Consider the following 25803-nt stretch of genomic DNA (forward strand, 5'->3'; position numbering starts at 1 on the left):
GGACAGGAAGCAGCATGTGAGGCTGGGAAAGAATGTCTCGGACTCCCGGACCATCAGCACCGGCTCCCCTCAGGGCTGTGTTCTTTCTCCTCTGCTCTTCTCCCTGTACACCAACTGCTGCACCTCCACCCACCAGTCTGTCAAGCTAATCAAGTTCGCAGATGACACCACCGTCATTGGGCTCATCTCTGACGGGGATGAGTCTGCCTACAGGAGGGAGGTTGAACGTCTGGTGTCCTGGTGCAGCCACAACAACCTGGTGCTGAATGCCCAGAAGACAGTGGAGATTATTGTGGACTTCAGGAAGCACACAGCCCCACTCCCCCCCATCATTCTGACTGACACCCCCATCACCTCTGTGGACTCATTCCGCTTCCTGGGTACCACCATCACCCAGGACCTGAAGTGGGAGCCCACCATCACCTCCGTCATCAAGAAAGCCCAGCAGAGGATGTACTTCCTGAGGCAGCTGAAGAAATTCAACCTGCCAACACGGACGATGATGCAATTCTACACTGCAATCATCGAGTCCATCCTCACCTCCTCCATCACCGTGTGGTACGCTGGAGCCACTATCAGGGACAAACAGAGACTGCAGCGTGTTATGCGCTCTGCTGAGAAGGTGATTGGCTGCAGACTCCCATCTCTGCAGGACCTGTACACCTGCAGGACACTGCGGCGTGCAGCCCGGATCTCAGCTGACCCTTCTCACCCTGGACACAGTCTGTTTGACCTGCTCCCCTCAGGCAGGAGGCTCCGGTCCATTCGCACCAGAACCTCTCGCCACAAGAACAGTTTCTTCCCCTCTGCTGTTGGACACATGAACAATAACCACATGACTGTCCCCGCCACTCACACATGACCCTACGCTGTGTCACTGCATCATTTCATGTCTGGCACTGATCACCACCTGCACTCATGTATATATCCTTCTACGTAGCACTCTTAATTCTTATTCTCATGTATATATCTCATGTATATCTCATGCACATATCTTTCTTTCTACATAGCACTTTAATTCTTATTCTTATTGTTTGCACTGAAGCACCGCAGCAAATTCCTAATGTTGTAAACCTCAACATCTGGCAATAAACCCATTCTGATTCTGATTCTGATTCTGATTAAAGCTCACGTAGAGCTCAAACTTCAGAGAAGAACACAAAGGAGATTTCCTGCATCTGTCAGTCTGGCTGACAGTGACTTTAATAAAGTCATGGTTCCATGGGGTCATCCTCTATGGGGGATTTGGATTAATAAGAAATTTTCTGCAACAAAGAATAGCAGGTACAATCATGTAAACAGAACTGCAGTATTGTTTATCTGAACACTGAACAAGACATGATCCTGTCACATTTACATAAGTTTTCAAAGTGGTTATACCAGGTAAAGGCGCTAAGATATCTTCAGTTCTCATAACAGAGAGCCCCTTTCATTTAAACCATTTCTGTTCACGTTTTCATCAAAACATGAAACATGTAAAAAGACTTTGTTTCTTCTTACTGTGTTCACAGGTTGAACTCTGTTGATGTCAAGTACCAGATCTGGAAGCTGGGGGTTGTGTTCACAGACAATGTAAGCAATCAGAATCACTCAGGACAGCGATGTGTGGCTCCATCATGTGGATTCCCTGCAGAAGTTCTTAACTCTTTTGTCTTTTTTGTTTATATCAGAGTAATTTCACAGGGACATTTTTAGTTTACCTCAACTTTTTTTCTAGTTCCTGTTTAAAATGTTTTAAAGTTGCTTATGGCATTTAACATCAATAGCAGTAACGGCATCATATGACCTGTTGTATCGGCCCATAACATTATAAGATAAAATTCTGGTTATTGTGTCTGGCAATTATGTCATATAAAAATATTGGGATAAATATGAAGCATTTGGCTCATCGTTTATAAAGCAGTGCTCCTACATTAATACATATTAGTATCTAATAAATTGATTTTTTAATTCAGGGAGTTACTAGTTTCATAGTTTGTCATTTTGTTTGACCTCATCAAAAGTGAGTCAAATGTATGCCTTACTGAAAAACCAGTAGTGTTTTCTTCACAGACATGTCTTGAAGTGACTTCCATGGTGCAGATATTATACTGTACTGGGTAGCACTTTATAATAATGTCACACTATTACAGTTTTTTACAGTCGCTAACAAGCGCCTACCCATACTTCAGATACTTTTTCTAAACTCTTAACACAGACCCACACCTACAAAACACAATTGGCCAAATGGATAATATCCTTCCCAAAAATACACTTTGTTAAATATATACTAACTCCTCATTTCAAAATTAGAACACATCTTTCTCTGCACACACTAACTGTACAAAAACACTATAAATCTGACTCAAAATGAAATTAGTCTGTCAAAGAATAACACTTGTTTTCACTTCACAAGGTACATGCAGTCAATCAAAGTACACCAGGTTTCAAAATACTGGCTATTATTGACATTACAAAAACTGCATAGACTTTTATGTTTCAGTTTCACAGGTATTTGCATGCGAAACATGCAATCCACCATATTGACACCAGAAATGTCTTGGTTGGTAACTGTATGTCCACATGTACAGTAATGTTCACATTCAAAAGCATTCCAGTAAAAAGCAAACAAGTTTTTGTTCCTTTACTGTTTACCACAGGAGGTACAGTAGAAACACGGTATGATAGGACAGAGAAAGTTTTACAGTATTGCTTACAGTGAACAAAATATCCATGAAACACACAAGAGCATTCTGAACAAAAAAACAACAGCAAAAAGCCAAGATAAAAAGGGGGGGAGGGGGGCTAAAAAAAGGCAAAAAAGTTGCATCTAATCTCTGCGATCTTCAGGGTTAGGCCACATGTTTTCATCAACATCACATCTGATGTCAGCCAAGTCGATGCACCTGGGATAAAACCGCCTGGTATGTCGGATCCACCCTTGGCAATCGTCAACTGTGATGTCCCTGGAGCCAGCATCCATGGCTTCAAGGAGGGACATCTGGTCATGTGGCTGATGGTCATAAACCTTCCACCGCCATGCAGAAAAGAACTCCTCTATGGGGTTGAGGAAAGGTGAATAGGGTGGAAGGAAGAGACTCACCAGTCTTGGGTGGACTTCAAACCATGTTGTTATTGCTTGCGAGTGATGGAAAGCCACATTGTCCCAGGTAATTACAAAGGTCCTCATGTTTTCACCCTCCTGACCCTGCTCTGGAACCAGGCGCTGGTGGAGATCATTGAGAAAGGCAAGCAAGCGCTCTGTATTATAGGGTCCAACCTGACATCTGTGAAGGAGTAATCCTGCATTTGCAATTGCTGCACACATGGTAATGTTTGCCCCTCTCTGTCCTGGCACATCAACTGTGGCCCTTTTTCCAATTACATTTCGTCCACGTCGACGCCTTTTGGCCAGATTGAATCCTGCCTCATCGATGTATATGAATTCATGAGGGGCCTGGTTGGCCTCCAATTCCATAACTCTCTGAAACAAAGTTTATGTAAGTCATGTTAGTACTGTATACCATACTGTACTGTAACCTAGTATTGTGTAGGTTACCTACTTGCAAAGTGCAAAGCTTATAGAACTGGACATTGGATTGAATATACACTGTACCTGGACATATTGTCGTCGTAGCTCCTTGACCCTCTCACTGTTCCTCTCAAAGGGAACAGTGTAGATCTGCTTCATCCGCACTCTGTGTTTGGACAATGTCCGCGAAATGGTTGTGAGGCTGATTCTATCGATATTGTCGAATATCTCATGGTCCGCCACAATTCTGGTTTGTATTTCACGCAGTTTTATTGCATTATTTGCAGTAACCATTTCCACAATGGCAAGCTCCTGATCATTACTGAGGAGCTTTCCTCTTCCCCCAGAGGGTGGAAGACGTTGCATTCTTTAGAAAGACAGACAATTCAACATATGCATTACTGTATGACCATATTGACATGTCAAGTGAGAATAGGAACAATCCATGTAAAATGCAATACTTACCTGTTGGTTTGTTGAAAGGTGCGTATAATGGAGGCAACCGTTGACCGCCTCAAATTGGGCTGCACTCTTTCACCAGCCTCTCTTAGTGAAAGACCATGGTTGATTACATGGTCAATGATAGTGGCACGGATTTCATCACTGACTACTGTTCTTGCAGCCCTTGGAATGCCACCACCACGCATTCTTACACCTATACCTTGCCCTCTCCTTGGGCCTGCTCTTCTCTCTGGGCCCCTTGCTCTTACTCCTCCTCGACCAGACATTACAGTGTTTGTCTTTTTTTTGTTTCCAAAAACATCACTCCTCAAGGTCTTGCCTTATGAACCCCACTGAGTCTAAGCCAGAATGGAAGAAGGTGTGGTTGGCCCAATTTACCCAACATAAATCAGCTGTGTGTCAATTATTCAATTGTTTGTTTGTTTACAGCTGAGATATATTTTTGATATTGATATTGTTTTTGTACTGATATCATTGCAGGGGCAGAGGTTTTTATACTGTATCTACGGTTTGGAATATTGTTTTTGCTATTGTGGGATGTTGTGTGTTAACATTCGTAGATACTACAAGAACAGTCCATAGTTTTGTTGGGAGGTATAACTTGTCTGTTAAGAAAATGTAAGCATTGTGGAAATGTGTTCACTGACTGCATATTGGGTGAACACGACATGAAATGTGTGAATGGTATGGCCACAACAGACCGATCCTGTGCTAATTGTGTTTAGAGTTTTGTAAATGTGACAACTGTTTGGACAAACGCTTGTTAGCGACTGTAAAAAACTGTAAGCCTTACTGAGGTAATAGTAAGGTATTAGCAAGTCATATCATTACTTCTTCTTACTATGCCATTTCTAAATATAAATGTAATGGGGTGGCTGTAGCTCAGGAGGTAAAGCAGGTCATCTACTGACTATCCCCGGCTCCCTCAGTCTGCAAGCCAAATATCCTTGGGCAAGATACTAAACTCCAAATTGCTCTCCAATGCATCTATCGGAGTATGAATGTGTGAGTGTTAGATAGGAAGCACTTAAAAGTGTAGAAAAAGGTGCTTGTGTGGGTATGAATGGGTGAAAGTGGCATGTTGTATGAAGTGCTTTGAGCGCTCCAGGACAGTAGAACACCGCTACATAAGAATCAGTCCATTTACCATGACAGATGGTAAACATCTGCACACTGGCAGGGGCCCTGGTTGAGATTCATCTTTAGTTCCTGAAGGCTTTGGAAGACTGCCATGGCTGTCACATCTCTGCAGAATATCTAGGCTTAGCCAGAGGGTGGAGGGTCTCCACTTTGGTGGCCTCAGGATTTAATCTTTTGTGGTGCTTTTTCCGGATGATGTGGTTCGTTGTGGTGTTGGTGTCATCAGGTGGTGACCTCGAGTTTGCACTGCAATAGTTTGCTACAGAGTGTGAAGCAAACCAAATCTGAGATCATGGATCTCAGCTGGAAAAGGTGGAGTGCCTACTCCACCTAAAGGACAGGTTACTGTCCCAAGTGGAGGAGTATTTCGGGGTCTCGTTCAGGAGTGGAACACAAGATGGACGGACGAATTGGGGCAGCATCCACAGTGATGTGGATAGTGTACCAATCTGTTGTGGTGAAACTGTCACTTCATTGGTCATTCTATGTTCCTACCATCACTTATCGTTACGAGTTCTAGGTAGTAACATAAAGAGTGAGGTTGCTAATATAAGTGGCAGAAATTAGTTTCCTAATTAGTTTCCTCTTTCTGAAGAGTGAGTGGGCTCTCACTTAGAGAGAGAGTGAGGTCATCCGAGAGGGACTCGGATTAGAGCTGCCGCTCCTCCACATTGAAGGTGTATAAATGTAAATGTAGCTGCTAACTGAGCAATGATCATGATGTGTCATCCACATCTGTGTCAAGAGTCATTAATCTATTGTCTGGTAATTATCATTTGAAATGTTTTATGATGCTTTTATTTGATTTATTAGCTACACAATCAGCAGCCTGGATGTTACCTAATATTGTAAACCAGCGGCTCATTTACACTCATTGACTGAATTTCCATCTTCCGTCCTTGTAGTCCTTCCTGTATCTGGCCTGGTATATGACCATGTCCATTCTGGGTCACTATAACAACTTCTTCTTTGCTGCCCATCTACTGGACATTGCCATGGGTTTTAAGACACTGCGTACCATTCTCTCCTCAGTCACACACAATGGCAAACAGGTGAGAACACTATATGAATATTATAAAATTAAACATTTGTCAATATTGAGTGAAGCTTGTGATATTTGCCCTTGTTTGCATCACAGCAGTCTTTTCTTGCCCCTTCTCCAGCTAGTGCTAACTGTTGGCCTATTAGCAGTGGTGGTGTACCTCTACACAGTAGTGGCCTTCAACTTTTTCAGGAAGTTCTACAACAAGAGTGAAGATGGAGAACTGCCAGATATGAAGTGTGATGACATGCTGACAGTGAGTATGACATGTATTAGACTGTAGTGAACCGGAATAATAGTGCTGGGCAGATGATCAAAACGACAGATAATTTGCATCACAGCATGTGTTAAGAATCAGTCAGTTTCACAAAACAAGTTATCTAAAAGGAAAGAACAGGGCTATAGAGTCGGCCTTAAAATGGAAACATTACATATATAAATACTAACTTACACCATGGAGCCCTGCTCTCAGAATCGGTCCTAGATTTAACACTGTCTGTGAAACTGGATTTAATAAAAAATTGTTTAAATTGAAAGGTTTTAGAACATGTTTAGCACCATCCTGTGCCTGTTCAGAGCAGGATGTCATTAGGTTGGATGCACTTACATTAGTTTATGCTAATTTCCTAGTTTATAACTAGTGACAGAACAGTTAATTTGCTGGAAAACAAGGTGACTAAAACTAAAAGTCAGTTTGAGGGGGTCCTGTTTGTATGGGCCCTTCAGTTTGATGAGCCAGAATATAAAGAAACTCAGAAAGAGATGAGAAACAAAGTAACTGACCTCTATCAGTCTGTCTGTCATCTAGTATCATCTGTCAATCTGTCGTCTATCATAGAAGGTTACAAAGCCATGTCTAAGGCTTTTTGGGATTCCAGTGAATAATAATAACTTTATTTATGAACAAGTGAGTCTTCAGCTTAGCTTTAAAAACCTCCACAGAGCATGCCTGCCTAATCCCACAAAAATGGGGCACAAAAAGAAAAAGCACGTTCCCCGATAGTTTTTTTTTCTGGCTCTAGGAACTTTTAAAAGGCCAGAATCCTGGGATCGGAGAGCACGGATGGAACATAAGGGTGCAAGAGATCAGAGAGGTATGAAGGTGCCAAACCATAAAGCCTTTTAGGTGAGCAGCAGGACTTTAACATCTGCTCGAACCTGACAAGGTAGCTGATGAAGGGATTTCAGTACAGGGGTAATGTGCTCAAATTTTCCAGTTTTAGTTAAAATGCGAGCAGCTGCATTTTGCACCATCTGTAAACCTCTAAAACTTTTCTTTGGTAGCCCAGAAAGGAGACCGTTACAATAATCGATACATGAAGACAGAACCTCTGCAGTGTCGCTTGATAAAACTTGTCTGATTCTGGCTATGTTCCTTAAATGATAAAAGGCGGTCTTTGTTATCTCTTTTACATGAGACTCGAAAGAAAGCACCATGTCGAACCACACGGCCAAGTTTTTAACCTTGTCCCTGCAATTTATGACATAGTCATCAATTTTCAAGATGAAATTTTGGGACAATATTGAAATTTTTGTGGTCCAATGACCATCAACTCTGTCTTATCAATATTAAGAAGCAGGAAATTATCCGATAACCAGCCCCTAATTGCAGATAGACACGATTCTAATTTAGACACTTCAGCACAATTTCCAATGGTTAAAGGAACATAAAGCTGCAGGTCATCAGTGTAACAATAGAAGGTTACATTAAAAGAACGTAAAAGAAGACCAAGACGCAGCAGATACAGAGAAAACACCAATGGTCCAAGTACGGAGCCCTGAGGGACCCCATTGTCATGAATCGCTGTGTGGCAGGCAAGCAGGAGTGGTGGACCCAAAATGCAGAACTCAGACACGGAAGTGAAACTTAAGGCGCAGCTTTATTGCTGGGAAAAACCTCGTACAAACTAAACTCACCAAAAGAAAACCAAAAGTCAGAACAGAGGAACCAAGGACTGAAACACTGGAAAGAAACACTAAACTGGAGCAGGAGACCAAACACTAGGAACATAGAAGCAGAACACACAGCTAGTTGAGGGTACGACGCGACACTGACACAGAGAAACACAGGGCTTAAATACACAGATGGCAGTAATCAAGGGATGAGAGACAGGAGGGGAATACACCTGGGAGAAATCACAGCTGACGAGACAGGGGAAACGTAAACTGAGCACACTCACATACGACACAAACCTTCACAATAAAACAGGAAACTCAGACACATGGAACCAGACAAGACATTGAACTAAACAGACAGATTCACAAACAGATGGGGTGACACCATAGACAGAGACAGACTCAAAGGCAGACCAAATATAACACACAGAACTCAAACAATAATAATCATCATCATCATAAACTAGAAAATGATAACTAAAAGCGCTGGGTCACCGACCCAGGACCATGACACCCATGCCTCACTGCACAGGTCTCGGAGAGATCATTTTTCAAGCTAACAGTCTGAGATCTCCCAGACAGGTAGGATCTCAGCCATGATAAAACATTTCCTATAACTCCAATAAAATCCATGGTCCACAGTGTCAAACGCAGCGCTTAGATCCAACAGTAATAAAACTGAAGTTCGATCATTGTCTGCATTTACCAGCAGATCATTTACCACTTTGACTAAAGCTGTTTCTGTGGAGAGATTTGGTCTAAACGCAGACTGAAATGCTTCAAACAGATTGTTAGTTGACAGACGCTCAGTGAGCTGCTTAAAAACAACTTTTTCAAAGACCTTAGACAAAAAAGACAGATGTGAGATGGGTTTGTAGTTTGCAACCATGTCAACGTCCAGTCCAGGCTTTTTCAAGATTGGCACGACCACAGCTGATTTAAAACAGACAGGGAAGACTCCGGTCATCAATGAAGTATTTAAAACGAAACAGAATGTAGGGTCCTAATACTGACCACAGTTCCTTTATAACCCAGGCTGGTAGAGGATCCAAAGAACAGGTTGTACATCGAGCTGCTTTTACAACCTTAGTTAATCCAGACAGAGAAATAACCTTGAAGTCAGAGAACAGTTTATCAGCACCAACAGGCAAAGCAGCTGAGTAGTCTGACGAACTGCTCGAGGAGGGAGTGATCTGATTTCTAAGTGTTTCAGCCCTGTCTCTGAGAAACATAAGAAAGTCATGAGCTGTCAAATTTGAACAGGAGAGTTGACTTACTCTCTGTAAGTTGCGACACTGTGTTGAATAAAAGTTTTGAGATATGTTCATGGCTCATGATGAGATTTGAGAAATAATTTGCTTTCGCTGCAGACATCGAACATTGAAAAAAAGACAATGGGTCTTTCCGAGCCTGGAGAAATCAAGTCTGGAAGATCGCCAGCGACGCTCTGCTTTTCTACAATTTCTTCTCAAATTCGAGAGCTCCTCATTTAGCCAGGGCATAGGGTTCCTTTTTTTCACATTTTAACTTCTTTACAATAGCAACAGAGTCCAATAGTTCAAGAAGTGCGTTATTAAAATTCACAGTCAAAATGTCCACACATAACTCTGGGAAAAATGGGGTCCAACACATCAGGCAAATGTAATTTAACTCCAAGCAATGCTTCGTGGCTAATATGATGAGATGATCTGAGGGGCAGTTTCCCCTCTCAGAAGCTGGAAATTTAGCAATTCAAATATCAAATAAAATTACTGAATGGTCTAAAATGGGTAAAACACAATTTTCAGTCACTGATACATTCAGTCCATAACACAAGGTCTAGGGTGTGGCCCTTACGTGTTGGCCCAGACACAAATTGTGTGAAGTTTAGGGAATCAATTACATTCAAGAAATCCTTGACCAGGGGTTTATCCTCACAACGTAGATGTACATTAAAGTCCCCCACTATAAGGATCCTTTCATAGTAAGCGATAAAACATGTCAAGAAGTCTGAAAATTCCGAAATGAACAAGTCATTATATTTAGGTGGACGATAGATGACTATAATTAGAACCACGGGACAGCTTAAAGTCAGGAGATGGGTGAGAGCCATTACTCATAAATGAAAGAAACATAGAACACCTGTGAAGCTTCTCAGGATGACTCAAATACTTTTTTGTACCCAAAGCTAATACTGGGATGTCTGGTATGCACTGCTGCAGTTCACTTTCTTGGCTGTGGGAAGTTGCTCCCATCAAGTTTGTCTCACTAAAACTTCATTTTTTGCTGTCTGTAAAGAGCACACACTTCCATTTATGGACAGAGAGCTTTGAGTCAGTAGTTTTAGTCTCGGCAGTGTTACCCTCAGGCAGTAAGAAGATTACTTATTTTGTCCGCTTCTTTTTCAGGCATCTATTACGTTTTTGGGAATAGCAACAGTGCAAGTAATATAAATAATTATATGTTACTAACTTGAGCCTTTACTGTGATTTAAGCTCAATTTAAGACTGTCTTTGGGGGTTACCTTATTTGGCTCCAGGAAGTCTATCCAAAATTGGTGAGCTGGATAAGGGCATTTGGAGTATCAGAATCAGCTGATATACCAGTTTCATGATAGCGGTGCCTACCTACCTTACCTATGCAGCACAAGCTTCCATTGTTTAGCCAGTTTAAAAGAGACAACTTTGTGACATAGTAAAGTCTAACCAAAGATGTGGCCATGAAACAGAAATGGAACAATTATGATGAATTTAAATGTTGGAAGTGTAAGCCATTACCTATACATAAGCACTTGTGTCATTAATGCAGGTCAGTGTGAGTCGGGGTGAAAGATAAGTGTATCGCAAAGCCAAACATTAGACCATCTTGTCAGTGATGAGAGACATGCCAAGTACAAACAGACTCAGCTTAGATGAGAATGTTTTCTGCTGCTAAGCCATCTGAAAGAAATACTATATAAGGGCTCTATGGTATTTTCTGAGGGTAGAAGGAAGCCTTCTGTCACCCGGAAATTTCAGGACACACAAACACACACTAATCCCCTATAGTCAGCCACCCATTGCATTCCATAGAGCTCTTTTGTCTCCTATTAGGGGCTAAAGTGTTGCAGCTCGGCCTGTCTGTAGTTCAAGAAGGTGACAGGCGCTTAGTAGGATGGTGAGATGCACTAATGAATGGCACTGCCCTAGCAAGATTGGTCTCCTTCCTTACAATAAGGCTTATAGTAGCAAAAAATGGTCAGATGGTGCATTCCATGTGAAAGCAGAAGTCGGAATTTCCTGAATTTTTCAGTGTCCCCTCAAGTCAGATTTCCAGCTCTGAACATCGCATCAACCAACAGCCTTAATCAGCCCAACTTAACCATCCAACATGGAACCACTGTATATAAACATTAGTAAAACTGTAAAACCTGTGATCTGTGCTGCTACAGCTGTTTATTTATGACTCGCTACATAAGCCATATGCACAGCACCGGGCAGGTTCTGTCTGCGAATGTGCTGCGGTGCTTTTAACACAAACATTGCGCTGTGTTGTTACTGATGCATTAATAGCTCTGCCTTGCTAAGATAGAAGAAAACTTGTTTTGTGGTTTCGCATTGTTTTGCAACGCCTTCATGAAGAAATCTGGATGGAAGCATATGCTCTCCTAAAAACTGAACACACCTTTCAGCATTGATTTGGTTTCCTCTGTAGTCTGGAGGATGCATCATCCAAAAAGAATTTAAAATATTTATTTGTCCAACCACAGAACATGCTTTATACTTTCCCTCGGTCCCTGGTTTAATGAGCTTTGGTCCGCAGAAGGTAGACAGCAGCGTTTCTAGATCATATTCACATATGGCTTCTTTGTAACCTGCAGAGTTGAGGGCACTGTGAACTGCATTCACTAACAATGATTTTTCAAAATGTTACTGGACCTCTACAGTGACTAGAATCATGCCTGTTTTACTGCAAAGAGACTTACAGATGTCATGTCTTCTGATGTTTCAGAAACATTAGTGTGTTCAAGCTGTTTGTGACAGTCATGGTTCTGCCCATTAAAAACCCAATGCAAAAGATTTGATCTCTGTTACCCCTGTACCCCCCTTCCTGTGTATCTCTCTCTGTTCCTCAGTGTTACATGTTCCACATGTATGTGGGAGTGCGAGCAGGTGGAGGAATTGGTGACCAGATCGAGGATCCAGCTGGTGATGAGTACGAAATCTACCGGATCATCTTTGACATCACTTTCTTCTTCTTTGTCATTGTAATCCTCCTGGCTATCATCCAGGGTGAGGCATCCTACACATACATGCACACAAACAGTTTAATGGAAACACAAGCAGTTAATTAGGCAACTATTAGCCAAATGAATACATTCTAATATTGTAAAGTAGAGTAAACACCACAGGAAGTGGTGATTCAAATGTATAATTATTTTGAGAGCAATCATTTCTGGTTCTGTTTGGTTTCCAATATTTTGGTTGTTCTGTTTATTTCAAATTGACTAGACTAAATAATCGCGACGTCTCTCCAAAGTGGAGTACACTTGAACACCACCTTAAACAGTTTCCTGCTTGTAAATTCAGATAAAACTGAGCTTATTGTACTTGGCCTTAACAACTTCAATGAAACATAGTGCCTAACCAGATACGAACTCTGGGGAAAGGATATGTGCATACTAAACAAAATATAGGACTGCTTTCTTTGCACAACATCTCTAAAACTAGAAATATTCTGTCACAGAGTGACGCTGAAAACCTATTTCGTGCATTTATTACTTCTAGGCTGGACTATTCATTATTGTCAGGATGTCCTAAAAATTCCCTGAAAAGCCTTCAGTTAATCCACAATGCTGCAGCAAGAGTCCTGACAGGAACTAGATATATTGTATTTCTCCCATACTAACGTCTCTTCATTGGCTCCCTGTTAAGTTCAGAACTGAATTTAAAATCCTCCTCTTCCCATAAAAAAACGTAAACATTACTTATTATTAAACTCTGCCTATCTTCCACAGTGTGCCTTTTATCTACAATAATACAAAAAAACAAGCGCAAACCCCAACAATCATATGACCCTCCTACGAGGAACCACTCTGGGAAGGAAAAACTCCCTTTTAACAGAAGGACACCTCCAGCAGAACCAGGCTCAGGGAGGGCGGCCATCTGCCACGATTGGGCTGGGGGAAGGAAGGCAGGACAAAGACGTGCTTTGAAAGAGAGCCAGAGATTAAAAGTAACTAATAATTAAATGCAGAGCGGTGTACAAACACAAAGTGAGAGAAAAAGGTCACTAAAGAAGAAACAGTGCAACACGGTAACTAAGGGAGGTTCAGGGTCACCTGGTCCAGCACTAACTATATGCTTTATCAAACAGGAAAGTTTGAAGCCTAATCTTAAAAGTAGAGATAGTGTCTGTCTCCTGAATCCAAACTGGAAGCTGGTTCCACAGAAGAGGGTGTACTGTACTGTAAACTCTCAATCAGAACACCTAAGATGGGTTTAGATGGGTCTTCTTGCATGAAAGTGAACTAAAATATACCACCAAGGCAACGGACCAGTGGCGGAAGAAGAAGCAGCACATTAGTTGTGCTGCCTTCCATGGAGTGGCCGAGCCAGTCTGCAGAGCTCAGTCCAATAGAAAATTGATTGATTGATTGATTGAATCTTTATTTTGAACATGTTGAAAAAGTACAACAAAATAGAATTAAAAGAGACAAATGAACAAAGCAAAACAAAAGGAAAACGAGCAACCACAACTCCAAATAACGTTCATGTTCAAAAAGGAGCAGGAAGAAGCATATGCTTATTTAATCCCACCCCTTTTCCACTATCTAGTATCAATAGACTACAGAAATCTGTGGAGGCTTTGAATTCCCAAGAAGGAGCCAAGTAATCTGAAGAATTTCTGTAAAGAGGGATGGGCCAAAATCACTCGTAAGATGTGCAAACCTGGTGATCACCTAAAAGAAATGCCTTAACACTGTGTGTGCCAACAAGGGTTTCTTCACCAAGTGCAAAGTCATATTTTGGTTGGGGATTAAACATCTGTTTCACTCAGTGATATGCAAACCAATCCATAACTTCAATGAAATTTTAGATTTTAGGTTGATATTCTTTCTCTCTCCATTAAAATGTAACTACCATAAAAATTAGAGACTGTTCATTTCTTTTCCAGTGAGAAACGTTAGTGGTAGTAGAAACTGAGTAGGGACCAAATAATTATTTCCCTCTGCCACACATATTGACAATGATGATAACTAAGCTTGTCAAAAACAAAAGTTTGGGGCCTAATCGTAAAAGTAGGGTGTCTGTCTCAGGAACCCAGACTGGAAGCTGGTTTCATTGGAGAAGAGTTGGTTAGAGCTGAGGGCTCTACCTCCCATTCTACTTTTGGAAACAAACCAAGCGTTGGCTTACATTCTGACACTACAGTGCTCAGTTGGATTAATATGATATTATGAGGCTTTTAAAATATGATGGGTCCTGGAACATTCAGGATTTTGCATCTGTGTAGGCTTTGTCTTTAGTGTTTATATCCTTCCCTATAGGGACATACACACTTTGGACGTAATATAGAGAATGTAACTGAATAGCAAAAAAGACTCCTTTAGAAGTATTATAGTAGATATAGTAGATAGCCTGTGGTTTTCATATCTATTGTTGTATTCAGTGTAATAATGTGGACCAGCATGTTTAAGCTCCACCCTCTCTGAAATCCTAGGGTTAATCATTGATGCTTTTGGAGAGCTGAGGGATCAGCAGGAACAAGTGAAAGAAGACATGGAGGTGAAAACACACACAACAGTTCAATGCAGTTTTTTTTAAATTCAGGCATATGAACATGTAAAAATATAGATTTTGTGGTTCTTTTGTTTTGTATAGCTGTACCTCCAACAGAGGCATAGATGAAGATTGCCAATAGGTTACAATAAATGACAACCACCTAACTATCACGTGTTTCTCTTGCAGACCAAATGTTTTATCTGTGGAATAGGTAATGACTACTTTGACACCGTGCCACACGGCTTTGAAACGCACACTCTACAGGAGCACAACTTAGCCAACTACCTGTAAGTACGTCTGGAGAGTGTCTGTATTTCTGTGTGTGTTATTGTACCTTTTAACACCTACATCATCATAGATCATCACACCTACATAGTACACAGTCTTTCAGGTCAGTTAATGAAAGATAGGTACCCAATCTTGGTGTACTTGGGGCTTGGTCCCCAATCTCAGGTGGGCGATGATATCTATGATATTTGTCCTGGCTTGTTTTGTACCACAGCATTTGTGTTACACTGAGGTGTGTTTCCACATTATTATCCCCAGTGTTTGGACACTTATTATCCAGTTACATACATTTCAGTGTGGTATTACTCAACTGTAACCACAGTTGCTACCATGATACTACTTGGATATTAAGTGCTTGTTACTTTGGTAATTGAGTCCTAATGACTTAGAAATGACCACGTTACGTTCTTGTCTTTGCCTTGTTACCCTTCCCACTTTATTACTGAGCTGTAATAGAAAATACAACCAAAATTTCAAATGTCTGTTGACTTTAACCCTAAATACAGTACTGTGTCTTGAGCCAGCCCTCATTTCTTGGTATATTGGTTTATGTACAAGTTTCTTAAAATTGTTGTAAAGTCCAAGCTGTCATTAGGAGAGATGTGGGGCAAACCCTGGACAGGTTGTTAGTCTCTCAGAAGACAACAATTCACATGCACATTCACAGCTATGGCCAGAATCACCAATTAAGCTAACAAACATGTCCTTTGAATGTGGCAGGAAGCCTGAGAGAACCCACACAGGCAAGTTAAGAATACACAACTGCCTCCAACCAGCAAGTGCCACTGTAACCTCTGGCACTGATGCTGTGTGACTGATATATGCAATGATAATACTGTTTGTGTTTTCTAACAACTGTGTCTGTGTGTGTGTGTGCTTCAGATTCTTTCTGATGTATCTCATCAACAAAGACGAAACAGAGCACACAGGCCAGGTAAGCACCTTTCCAATCTCTCTGCCAGTAAATATACAAGACTGTCATCCTGTTACGTGGTCAGTACAGTTTAGCTTCAAACTCTCTCTAAGTGTTTCTAACAGTTTTTTAATGGCTGCTAACATTGTTAAAGCCTCAGTATGGAACATGGAAAATCACACTGTTTTTGAGCTAATCTTAATAGTTTCTTTCTTTATGTCCATAAGCAAGTGCTTAACAAATTTAGGTGCCCTAAATTAAGAGCATTTGTAATTACCAAAGTTATTTCTTATGTATCTGTAACAGCTTATCCACCAGTATGCTCGTGGTCTTTAATCCAAATGTTTTTGATTTGGTAAATTATAATTATTGCTGTTTTCTATAAATTTAAAGTAAAGGCATTATTATTTTTTATTAAGATGCCAAATGGGTTACTTATTTGCATTTCAGAACTAAAAAGTCCTTTTAGTAAATGCTATACTTGATTAATTTCTGACTTCTCAGAGAGATCCAGTACGCTGTTCAAATGTTTGTTTTTATGACATTTGGGCTCATCAATGCCACCACTAAAGGCATTGGATTAGGTTTGTTGTTTCAGATTTCATTCTGTTGTTCCCCCTGCACCTTACTTTGACTAACTTTGCATCTTTACTCACAATGAGGCGCTTTCACACTATTGACATGTTAGTTTATGCCTCTCAGTCTGATTTACCTATAACGCCCGTTGTGAATGCATAAAATGCAGGGCTTTATGCAGGGGATGCTGATTGGCTGGTCACCGATTGGGGTGGAGAACATTGGAAATCAACCAGTTCCAGTCCATGGCTGGTCAGTGGGTGCACCTGTAGTGATCGTCTACTCTCCCTTTTGCTGGATTCCTTCTTTTGGTCACTCTGGTTTTCTTTTCAATTGTTTTAAGTTTTTCCGCTACTTCAAGTGCAGTTTTTAAAGTATAAGTGGAAGCTAAAAAATATTCTTAGTTAACTTCTAGCATTCACTTCTGTGGTATGAGCTATGGGTCCACTCAGGGGCTTTTAAACCCCAGTATATCAAATGAACAAATAACGTGTGATTCAGACAAATACGGCTTGTAGTAAGGGATGAGAATTTATACAAATTTAGCAAATTCAATACCACTATTGATGTCACTTATCAATTCTCTTATTGATTCTCATTGGGTTCTGATTGGCTCTGCTTGGAGCGTCTAAGCAGCATATCAAAGACATTACATCGGTGCATATTAATTGCATGTTTTGTGGTCAAATGTTTGTGCATGTTTAAAGCATTTCCCTGTTTTGTTGTGATCATATCTGGGGTCATTATTCGAAATAAGTAACATATTACAAATATTACCCAGAGCACTTTTCTTAAAAGTAATATAGTATGTTATTTAATTACTCACCATAGGAATTCTTTTGTTTTACACCACTTGTTACATTACTTTTCTGTTTCTCCGTGACCTGAAACACATTGTCTTATAATTACCATTTAACAATATAAAACTGAGGATACAGTCCCACGCACCAACACAAATCCATATCCCAATGAGCACACATATGAGCTTTCTTGTAGTATTTAGGCATGAGCACAAAGCCGACAGCACAATGCAAAGATGAAAACCAGCACAAAGATACTTTAAAGTGATCACCACAGGGATTCTGCTTTAGAAACATGAACACATAGAAACAGACGCTGCATCCTGACTGCACATCACTGCCTTTGTTACCTGTTGAAGATCAGGTCTTACTGCTGGGCTGGGGTCAGCTTTAATGTCACTCTGGGTTCTAGGCTAGCTTTGTTCATTTCAGTAGGTACCTAGAGGTTACAATGCTAGTACTAATTTCCATGATGAACAAAGCTGTTGTGATAATTACACTTTAAATGTAACACACATGAAGCAAACCCTCCTTTCCTCTTCCTCTCTGTCTTTAAGGAGTCTTACGTATGGAAAATGTACCAGGAACGTTGCTGGGAGTTTTTCCCCGCTGGTGACTGTTTCCGGAAACAGTATGAGGATCAGCTCAACTGAGTCGACCTTGGAGTGACAGACTCTTAACTCTGAAAGGCCCACTGCAGCCATCTGGCCTCTGCTTGTCCCTCAAACATTTATTACTTTTCTGAGGAGGCTGTATTCTACCAAATGATGGGTTCCTCTCTATGCGTCATCTCTCCTCAAGTGGCCACGCTCTTCAACGGGACACACCCTGCCATTGTAGTCCAGACAGCCAGCTCCACCCCCCGGCCTTCAGCACACTCTGTTCGGAATGCTTTTGAAACCTTGTACATAGAAAACTTCAGAAAATATGATGTACAATACATGACAGGTGGCAGGTCTAGACTTTTTTCACTCTGATGACTTCTGTGCTTCATCTTATTCTATATTCAAAGTAACTTGCAAAAAATACAAAGGCTTAATGGACTGACGGTAAAACAAGAAACCTAAAGAATGTTTTACTTTTAATATGACCATGTCTACGGCCTTTCATGTTTATAATGCACGATTCATAAAGGTACAGGTGGTGGATACAATAATCAAACAAGTTGACGACTTATTCTGGCAAGAAGAACTCTGCAGCAAATCTACACTTCAATAAGCTTAAAGACGTGCTGACCTGAATACGATGGACAATGAAAATCGAACACAGCACCAAAGTGGAGACTTCAGAACAATCACAAAGCTGAATGAAGCCCCTGTGCAATGAGGAACATTTTCACAAACAGAGCTGCTGTGTTGAGTTGGATTACAGTTTGGTCCAAAGTGTTTGAACAATGACACATGTTCTTCTCACGTTACTTACTTATACCACCATCACAGTGGATCTCAAGTCAAACAATCTAGATCACTAAATACTTGATTTGCCTTCAGCTACTGCTTGTTTGTGTTCTTCTGCCTTCACTTTTTTGTTCGGTAAATGAAAAGCATGCTCTTTTGGGTTGAGATCAAGTGAGAGACTTGGCCATTGAGGAATATCACATTTCTTTGGCTTAAGAAAACCTTGAGGATAAACATATTTTCAAAAGCTAGCCACGTAGTAAACACCCTTTATCACTGTCAATTTATCATTGTCAATAAAATCAAATAAAGTACACACCACTGGTTACACTCAAGAAGAGGAAGGCAAGAATACACTTTGACAGAAAACATTGAAAAGAGTCGACCCGGTCCTGTATTAAGTTCTTTAAACAGATGAAACCTAGGCTGACATGAACCAGAATGATGGGAAGAGAAAAGTATGGAGAACAAAAGGAACGGCTCATGATCCAAAACACACCATCCATCAGATGTGATACAGTGCACTGGCATGTGGGGCTGCCAGTGGAACTGGGTAGAAACAGCAGAATTAATTGTGAAATGTTCAGGGCTGTACTCTGCTCAAATTCAGCCAAACTGGTTGGAAAGCATTTGTCAGAGCAAACTGATAATGACCTCACCACAAAAGAAACCCGAGAATCTCTCAGTATTCAAGAGATATTCTTCAACAGCCAAGTCAGTCCCCTGATCTTAACCCAGTAGTTTTATTTATATGCATTTTATTTATTAAATTAAAAACATAATGGTGAAAAACTCACAAACGTGCAGTAACTGAAGTCAGTGGAAGTAAAGGCCTATGGTGGACAGTGTTGGTCAAGTTACCTGAAAAAAGTAATCAGTAACTAATTACCGATTTTGCAATAGTAATCCCTTACTTTACTCGTTACCTGAAAAAAGTAATCAGATTACCATCTCTGATGGTGGATCTCAAGGGAAGAAACATTTGGCGATGTCTGTTGGGTTCTAGACTTCAGGCAGTTACTGACCGAAATTACTGATGGATTTATGGACCTAAGTATAAAAATTGTTGTAATATCTAAATAAATAAAGCAGTATTTTGTTAAACTCCTGGAATTAAAGGTAAACGACAGTTTGGTCATGTGATTAAAAATCCACTGTGGGGTTGTAAGAGGCAAAATTGAAAAAACAAAAACATTCTGTCATTGGGCACTGGACCGGACTGTAAGTTCACTGTTGATCATGCTGTGTCCACACACTGTACCATGCCAGCACTGTGTGTGAAGGGACCCTTAATTATATGCTCATGGCTTACCACATGTTCATCAAGTTCATTTTGCTCCACTTAAAAAAGTCAAAGCATGGACAATTCATAATCCTCAACCAGCTTTCTGATATACCTAAATAAATACATAGCTTATAAAATGATTGAATCCATTACTGTCTTTGATAATTGATTTAATGCATTTTTTGTTTGTTTTGTTAATGTTTGTCGCCGGTAGTAACAGGACATCAGAGATGTATATTTTTCAACACTCATGTTCACGGTGATAAATGCGAACAACTGCTGGTCAGTCAATGTCAAACCCCAGTACTGGGCAGGATTAGAAGAGCTTAACAAATGTGTATTGTGTCCAAATCTTCAATATTTTGTTGTTGTGTAAGGAATACGACAGGCTCGAGGCGCCACTAGCAGGGCTTTGTTTTTTTGTTTTGTTTTGTAAAGCTTAGTAACATTTGTTAATGAAAGCTTGTGATTTTCTGAAAAAGCAATATCAAAACAATCCAAAAAAGAAAAACAAATAGAAAATATAATAAACAAACTATAGAGATTTATTTGTTTTAGAAGTTTATGGCTGCAGATATAGCTGCATGCTTGTTAGCTAAGAGGAATAATCAGCCAGAATGGAGCAATCAGATGGGTTTCCTGCAGTACTAGAATAGCACAACAAAGCATGAGGAGACAGAAAGGGGGGACGGGAGGTTGCAGTGCCTTATCTAGCTGGGGAGGATCTATGAAAGCTAGACAAGAAGAGTAGCTTCATAATAATACCATATACAAACTGAGGAGAACATATGAAGCTAAGAGTACCACAGAATAATATTCTATAGAAGTAGAAGAAGAGAAGGACTGAAGGTTGACCAGAGCAGAAATGCACACATTTCAGTTGTGCAAACTGGGGTGTTACAATTCCAAAAGGTATCATAGTTGACTGTAACTAGCCTCAAACCAGGGTACAGTAGATAAACTTAGGGCTAGGTTACATTTTAACCACATTTCGTTTTGTACAACATTCCTTCAGTAAATCCTTTTTTTCTGTTTTACAGAACTTCTAATTCCATTAGTTACCATCATCTTGAAGGGTTCAGTTGAAACGCTAAACAACCATCACAGCCTATTTAGAGTTAAGATTAGGGGTACGGTTAGCATTAAGTTCATATTTACCAGGTTGTAAATTCAATTGGAATTTTCACCTATTTAATATATTCAGCTGAAGTCTAATAACAGAAATTCTGAAGGTAAGATGCATGTATGAGACCTAAGGTAATGTCTTGAGAACAGTAATGTTATGTTTAGCATGTAGCTAAAATGTAACCTAACCTCACCTTTAAGTGGGCTGTAAGTAAGTTGGTGGATGTTAAAAGGTTAATGAAATTTTTCGTATTTAATCTGTCTTTATAAAAACACATTTGGGGAAATATACAAAATATGTTTAAATTGACACCAGCTTACTCATCAGAATACAACAGATGTTGCTCGGTGGACCTAATAAGACAACAGGTTGAGTGTATGCTGCAGGTTCTGTTCAGCTATATGAGTGATGCAGAATAAATATATTTTTTTTATTGTATAATTTCTGATACTGCTATACAACCAAGTTTAAAGATCAACACTTGTCGTGGCTTTGGTTAGAAATCAGCAGCCATGTGTTACAGTCTGTGGGCTACTATTTTCAGTTTCTTAGAAATTGTAATAGTTACATCTCACTTAACTAGCAACAATTAACATTCCATGGAACACATTTCACAACTTTCTTGTCAAATAAGGTTCAGTAGTTCATGATATGCATTTTTGTGATGTTCTTATATAATAATTACTTTTATTGTAAACACACCTCCCTCTCAAAAAAAGTCTAAAAAAAATATTTGCATGCTAATGGGGAATATTGAGTAGGTATAATAAATACACTAAATCTCTGCTGCCCATAATGTATCCATTCAGATTCTCTTAGTTATTTAAGATAAATCATTTAGGTGTTGTGGGATGAGTTGTAACTCATTAAGACATTTTACCACAATTGTATTTGAAAAATAAGACAGTAGGCCCTGCTTTTCTGTCATTTAACCATCTCTGTTTGTAAAGGTTTGCTTAAGTTGGTTCTGAGGTCAAGCAAAAGACCTTAAGTGAGTTTAAGAGACGAATCACTTTTACCATTGTATATCTCAAAGAAAGAGGTAGAACAAATTAAAGCTTACTTAACTTTGTCTCAGAAGTAATTTAAGTTTTATATTTATTCAGTTATCTTTTATTTTCAGATAATAAAGAAGTAAACTGAGGTTTTGTTATATTTGTCTCACTCGATCTTAAAGGTGCAACAAGTAGCGTAATATTTCACTGGCTCTAACCTATAGATTTTGTTATCTGTCACCCTTTTATCTCTAAAACCCAAAACTGTCAGTAGTAGAGTGTGAGAAAGTTGAAAGGAATATCAGTTCAACTTGTATAAACTGTTTAACAGATTTAAGCTGCTGTTTGATGCAAAGTGTTTGATAATAAATCAGGCAGCTTAAAGTATGATGCAGTTTGTCAGAGAAGACAATGTCAGGAAGCCTATAAATGAAACTCTAGACTTTGCTGATGGAGACGCATTGGTAGGAACATGTTTGTTGTTAATGCTGTTGTGTTTAGGCTGGCACTAGAGGCCACTAAAGAGCCATGTTTACTGGTTTCACCTTTAAGTGAGTGCTGGTGCATGTGTAACTGATAACTGATGACTTTAACACTGATAACACAGTGGATGTCACAACTGCAATCAACCAGTGTAAGTGTCTTGAATTGTGTTCACTATACCATGCTGATGCGATGCCTCATTTTTATTTATTCCAATCCCTTTTCAGACTGAACCACGCCATTACCAAGTGGCATTTTGCTCATGTAAAAATAAATATTTTCCATATGTATCATGAAGGGGGAATGTTTAGTTTGCCACAAAGTCTACTTCATGTAGTAATTATGAGTAGGCTATTGCTACTTCTGAGAGACGAATGTGTAAAGAGGAAATTGATCTATAAGCAATGATAGATTTGCATGATTTTGAAAATAAAATTTTATTTATTAACTTGTTAATTGTAGAATGCTCTTAATTCAGCTGAATTTGTTAAATTTATTTCTAAAGATAATTTCTTTTCTGTGATAACTTGTTACATAATATATACAGGCTGTAGGCACTTACATCCATCCATTTCCTTATCCAAAGATGAGTTTTAGTGGCAGCCTAAGCTGATCTTCTGGCCTCCTCCTGGGAGTGTCCTGAAAAAAAAAAAAACACTCCGAGGAGAGGCACAGGGATGACCTCCTCATCAGATGCCTGAACCACTTCAGCCAGCTTCCTTCAATGTGAACTAGCAGCAACTCTGCTCTAAGCTCCCTTTAGATCAGCAGTCCCCAACCTTTTTTGTGCCACGGACCGGTTTATGCCTGACAATATTTTCATGGACCGGCCTTTAAGGTGTCGCGGATAAATACAACAAAATAAAACTAGTACCGGTACCGAAAAAAAGAAGATTTATTCATAACACACGTGAAAAGACCCAGGAAAACAGAGTTAACGATAAAAACGATAACAAAATAACGCTGAAAACCGATAAAAACCCTGAAAACCATACATTTCAAGGTTCAAGGTTCAAGGTTCTTTATTTGTCACATGCATAGTTATACAAGTATAACACATAGTGAAATGTAGCCTGACATGCTCCTCGACATGTGCAAAAATGGGAGGGTAGAGGAAGAACATTATATATATATATATATAGTATATACATTGGGTGAATGTGCAGTAAGAGCAGCAAGCAGGTGAATTCTGTACATTAATATGAATAGACATCTGACTATTTTACAGAATAGACAATATACACATATTTAAAATTAAAGGAATTGAAATGTACATTGTGCCTTGGTTTAGTGTCTGGAAGAGTCCTGTCTCAGTCAATTATAGATGATGTGAGAGGGCGGGTGTGTGTGTTTAGGGCCCGGATGGCTTGGGGATAGAAGCTCCTCTTGAGTCTCTCTGTCCTTGCCCGGAAGATGCGGAACCTTCTACCAGATTGCAGAAGTTGGAACAGTTTGTTGCCAGGATGGGACGGGTCCTTCAGTATCTGCGCTGCTCTAGTCCGGCATCTCCTGGTGTAGGTGTCCTGAAGCGGGGGGAGAGCAATCCTGCAGCAGCGTTCTGCTGTACGGATCACTCTCTGGAGAGCTTTTTGGTCCTTCACACAGCTGTTCCCAAACCACGATGCCATGTTCTGTGTGAGGATGCTCTCCACAGCGCCTGTATAGAAAATCCTGAGGATCTTTGGAGAGACCCTGAACTTCCTCAGTTGTCGTAGGAGCTGCCTAGCCTTTTTGGTCTGGACCTGAATGTGGTCAGACCATGTCAGGTCTGAGGAGATGTGGACACCAAGATACTTGAAGGACTGCACCCTCTCCACTGGAGCTCCATTGATGATAATGGGCTTGTAGTCTCTGTGCTGACTCCTTCTGAAGTCCACCACCAGCTCCTTGGTCTTGCCGACGTTCAGCTGGAGGTGGTTGTCCTGGCACCATGATGCCAGATTCTTCACTTCGTCCATGTAGGCCACCTCATCGTTGTTGGAGATGGCACCCAACACCACTGTGTCGTCAGCAAACTTCACAATGGTGTTGGAGCCATGGGTGGCCACACAGTCTGAAGTGTAGAGGGAGTAGAGCAGTGGCGAGAGGACACATCCCTGAGGTGCTCCTGTGTTGATGGTGATTCTGTTAGAGACGCATCTACCCACCCTCACCACCTGAGTTCTGCCAGTGAGGAAGTCCAACACCCATGCACACAGACGGCTGTTGAGTCCCCGATCCCTGAGCTTTGTGAACAGTCTGCAGGTCACTATTGTGTTAAACGCTGAACTGTAATCAACAAACAGCATTCTCACATAGTTACCCTGTTTCTTGTCCTGTGGCTGAGTGGCAGCTTCGTGGCTGAGGGTGGTGTGCAGGATGTGGGCGATGGCGTCCTCTGTGGATCTGTTGGATCGGTAGGCGAACTGCAGCAGATCTGTGGTGTCTGGGATGGAGGAGGAGATGATATTCTCTCAAACACCTTCATTACTACCGAGGTCAGTGCAACTGGCCGGTAATCGTTCAGGGATGAGGGTTTGCTGTTCTTGGGCACAGGGATGATGGTGGATCTTTTGAAGCATGTGCGGACCACAGACTTCGCCAGGGACTCGTTGAAGATGTAAGTGAACACACCTGCTAGCTGGTCAGCACAGCAGCACAGCAGACGGCCGGTGATGCTGTCTGGCCCCGCCGCTTTCCTTGTGTTCACTCTCCTCAATGCCGCTCGGACGTCATGCTCCGCGATGCTGGTCACTGGTCTCTTGCTGATGACGTCACTGTTCTCGGTAGTCAGGCGGTAGATAGCATTAGCCGCCTGGCTAACCTCGAAATGGGCGTATAGCTGATTCAGCTCGTTGGTGAATGCAGAGTCGGCGTTGATCGGCGCAGTGTCCCTGGCTTTGTAGTCGGTAATGGTGCGTAGTCCGTGCCACATACTCTGTGTGTCGCCCTGGTGGAAGCGGGACTCCACACGTTCCAGGTACCGGCGTTTGGCATCTCTCACCGCGCGCCGCATGCCGTATGAGGCCGCTTTGTAGGCGCTCATATCGCCAGTGGTGAGACCCGTGTTGTAGGTGCCGGTCCTGGCGTTTACTGCAGTGCGGCTCGATCTGTCCATCCACTGTTTCTGGTTTGGGAATATGGTGACTCTCGCAGTGGGGATAATC

The 25803-nt window shown here is 40.9% G+C and overlaps 1 protein-coding gene and 1 long non-coding RNA gene across 2 annotated transcripts in view; one reads left to right on the top strand and one right to left on the bottom strand.

Annotated features, from left to right (window-relative positions):
• The window catches only part of LOC146662904 (ryanodine receptor 2-like), a 317890-nt gene extending 294872 nt beyond the window's left edge, over nucleotides 1-23018 (top strand). Inside the window, exons 108-115 of the mRNA XM_085415489.1 lie at nucleotides 1512-1572; nucleotides 6019-6165; nucleotides 6277-6411; nucleotides 12145-12301; nucleotides 14733-14797; nucleotides 14981-15081; nucleotides 15965-16016; nucleotides 17929-23018. Coding sequence (XP_085271615.1) covers nucleotides 1512-1572; nucleotides 6019-6165; nucleotides 6277-6411; nucleotides 12145-12301; nucleotides 14733-14797; nucleotides 14981-15081; nucleotides 15965-16016; nucleotides 17929-18024 — 814 coding nt within the window. The 3' untranslated portion in view covers nucleotides 18025-23018. The remainder of the gene's footprint in view (nucleotides 1-1511; nucleotides 1573-6018; nucleotides 6166-6276; nucleotides 6412-12144; nucleotides 12302-14732; nucleotides 14798-14980; nucleotides 15082-15964; nucleotides 16017-17928) is intronic.
• The window catches only part of LOC146662905 (uncharacterized), a 413626-nt gene that overhangs the window by 285690 nt on the left and 102133 nt on the right, over nucleotides 1-25803 (bottom strand). The gene's annotated exons all lie outside the window — the stretch shown is intronic.

This window comes from Rhamphochromis longiceps, linkage group LG8 (genome assembly GCF_057381845.1).
Source record: "Rhamphochromis longiceps isolate RC_006_pf linkage group LG8, R_longiceps_female_GT1.1, whole genome shotgun sequence".
NCBI classification, from domain to species: Eukaryota; Metazoa; Chordata; class Actinopteri; order Cichliformes; family Cichlidae; genus Rhamphochromis; species Rhamphochromis longiceps.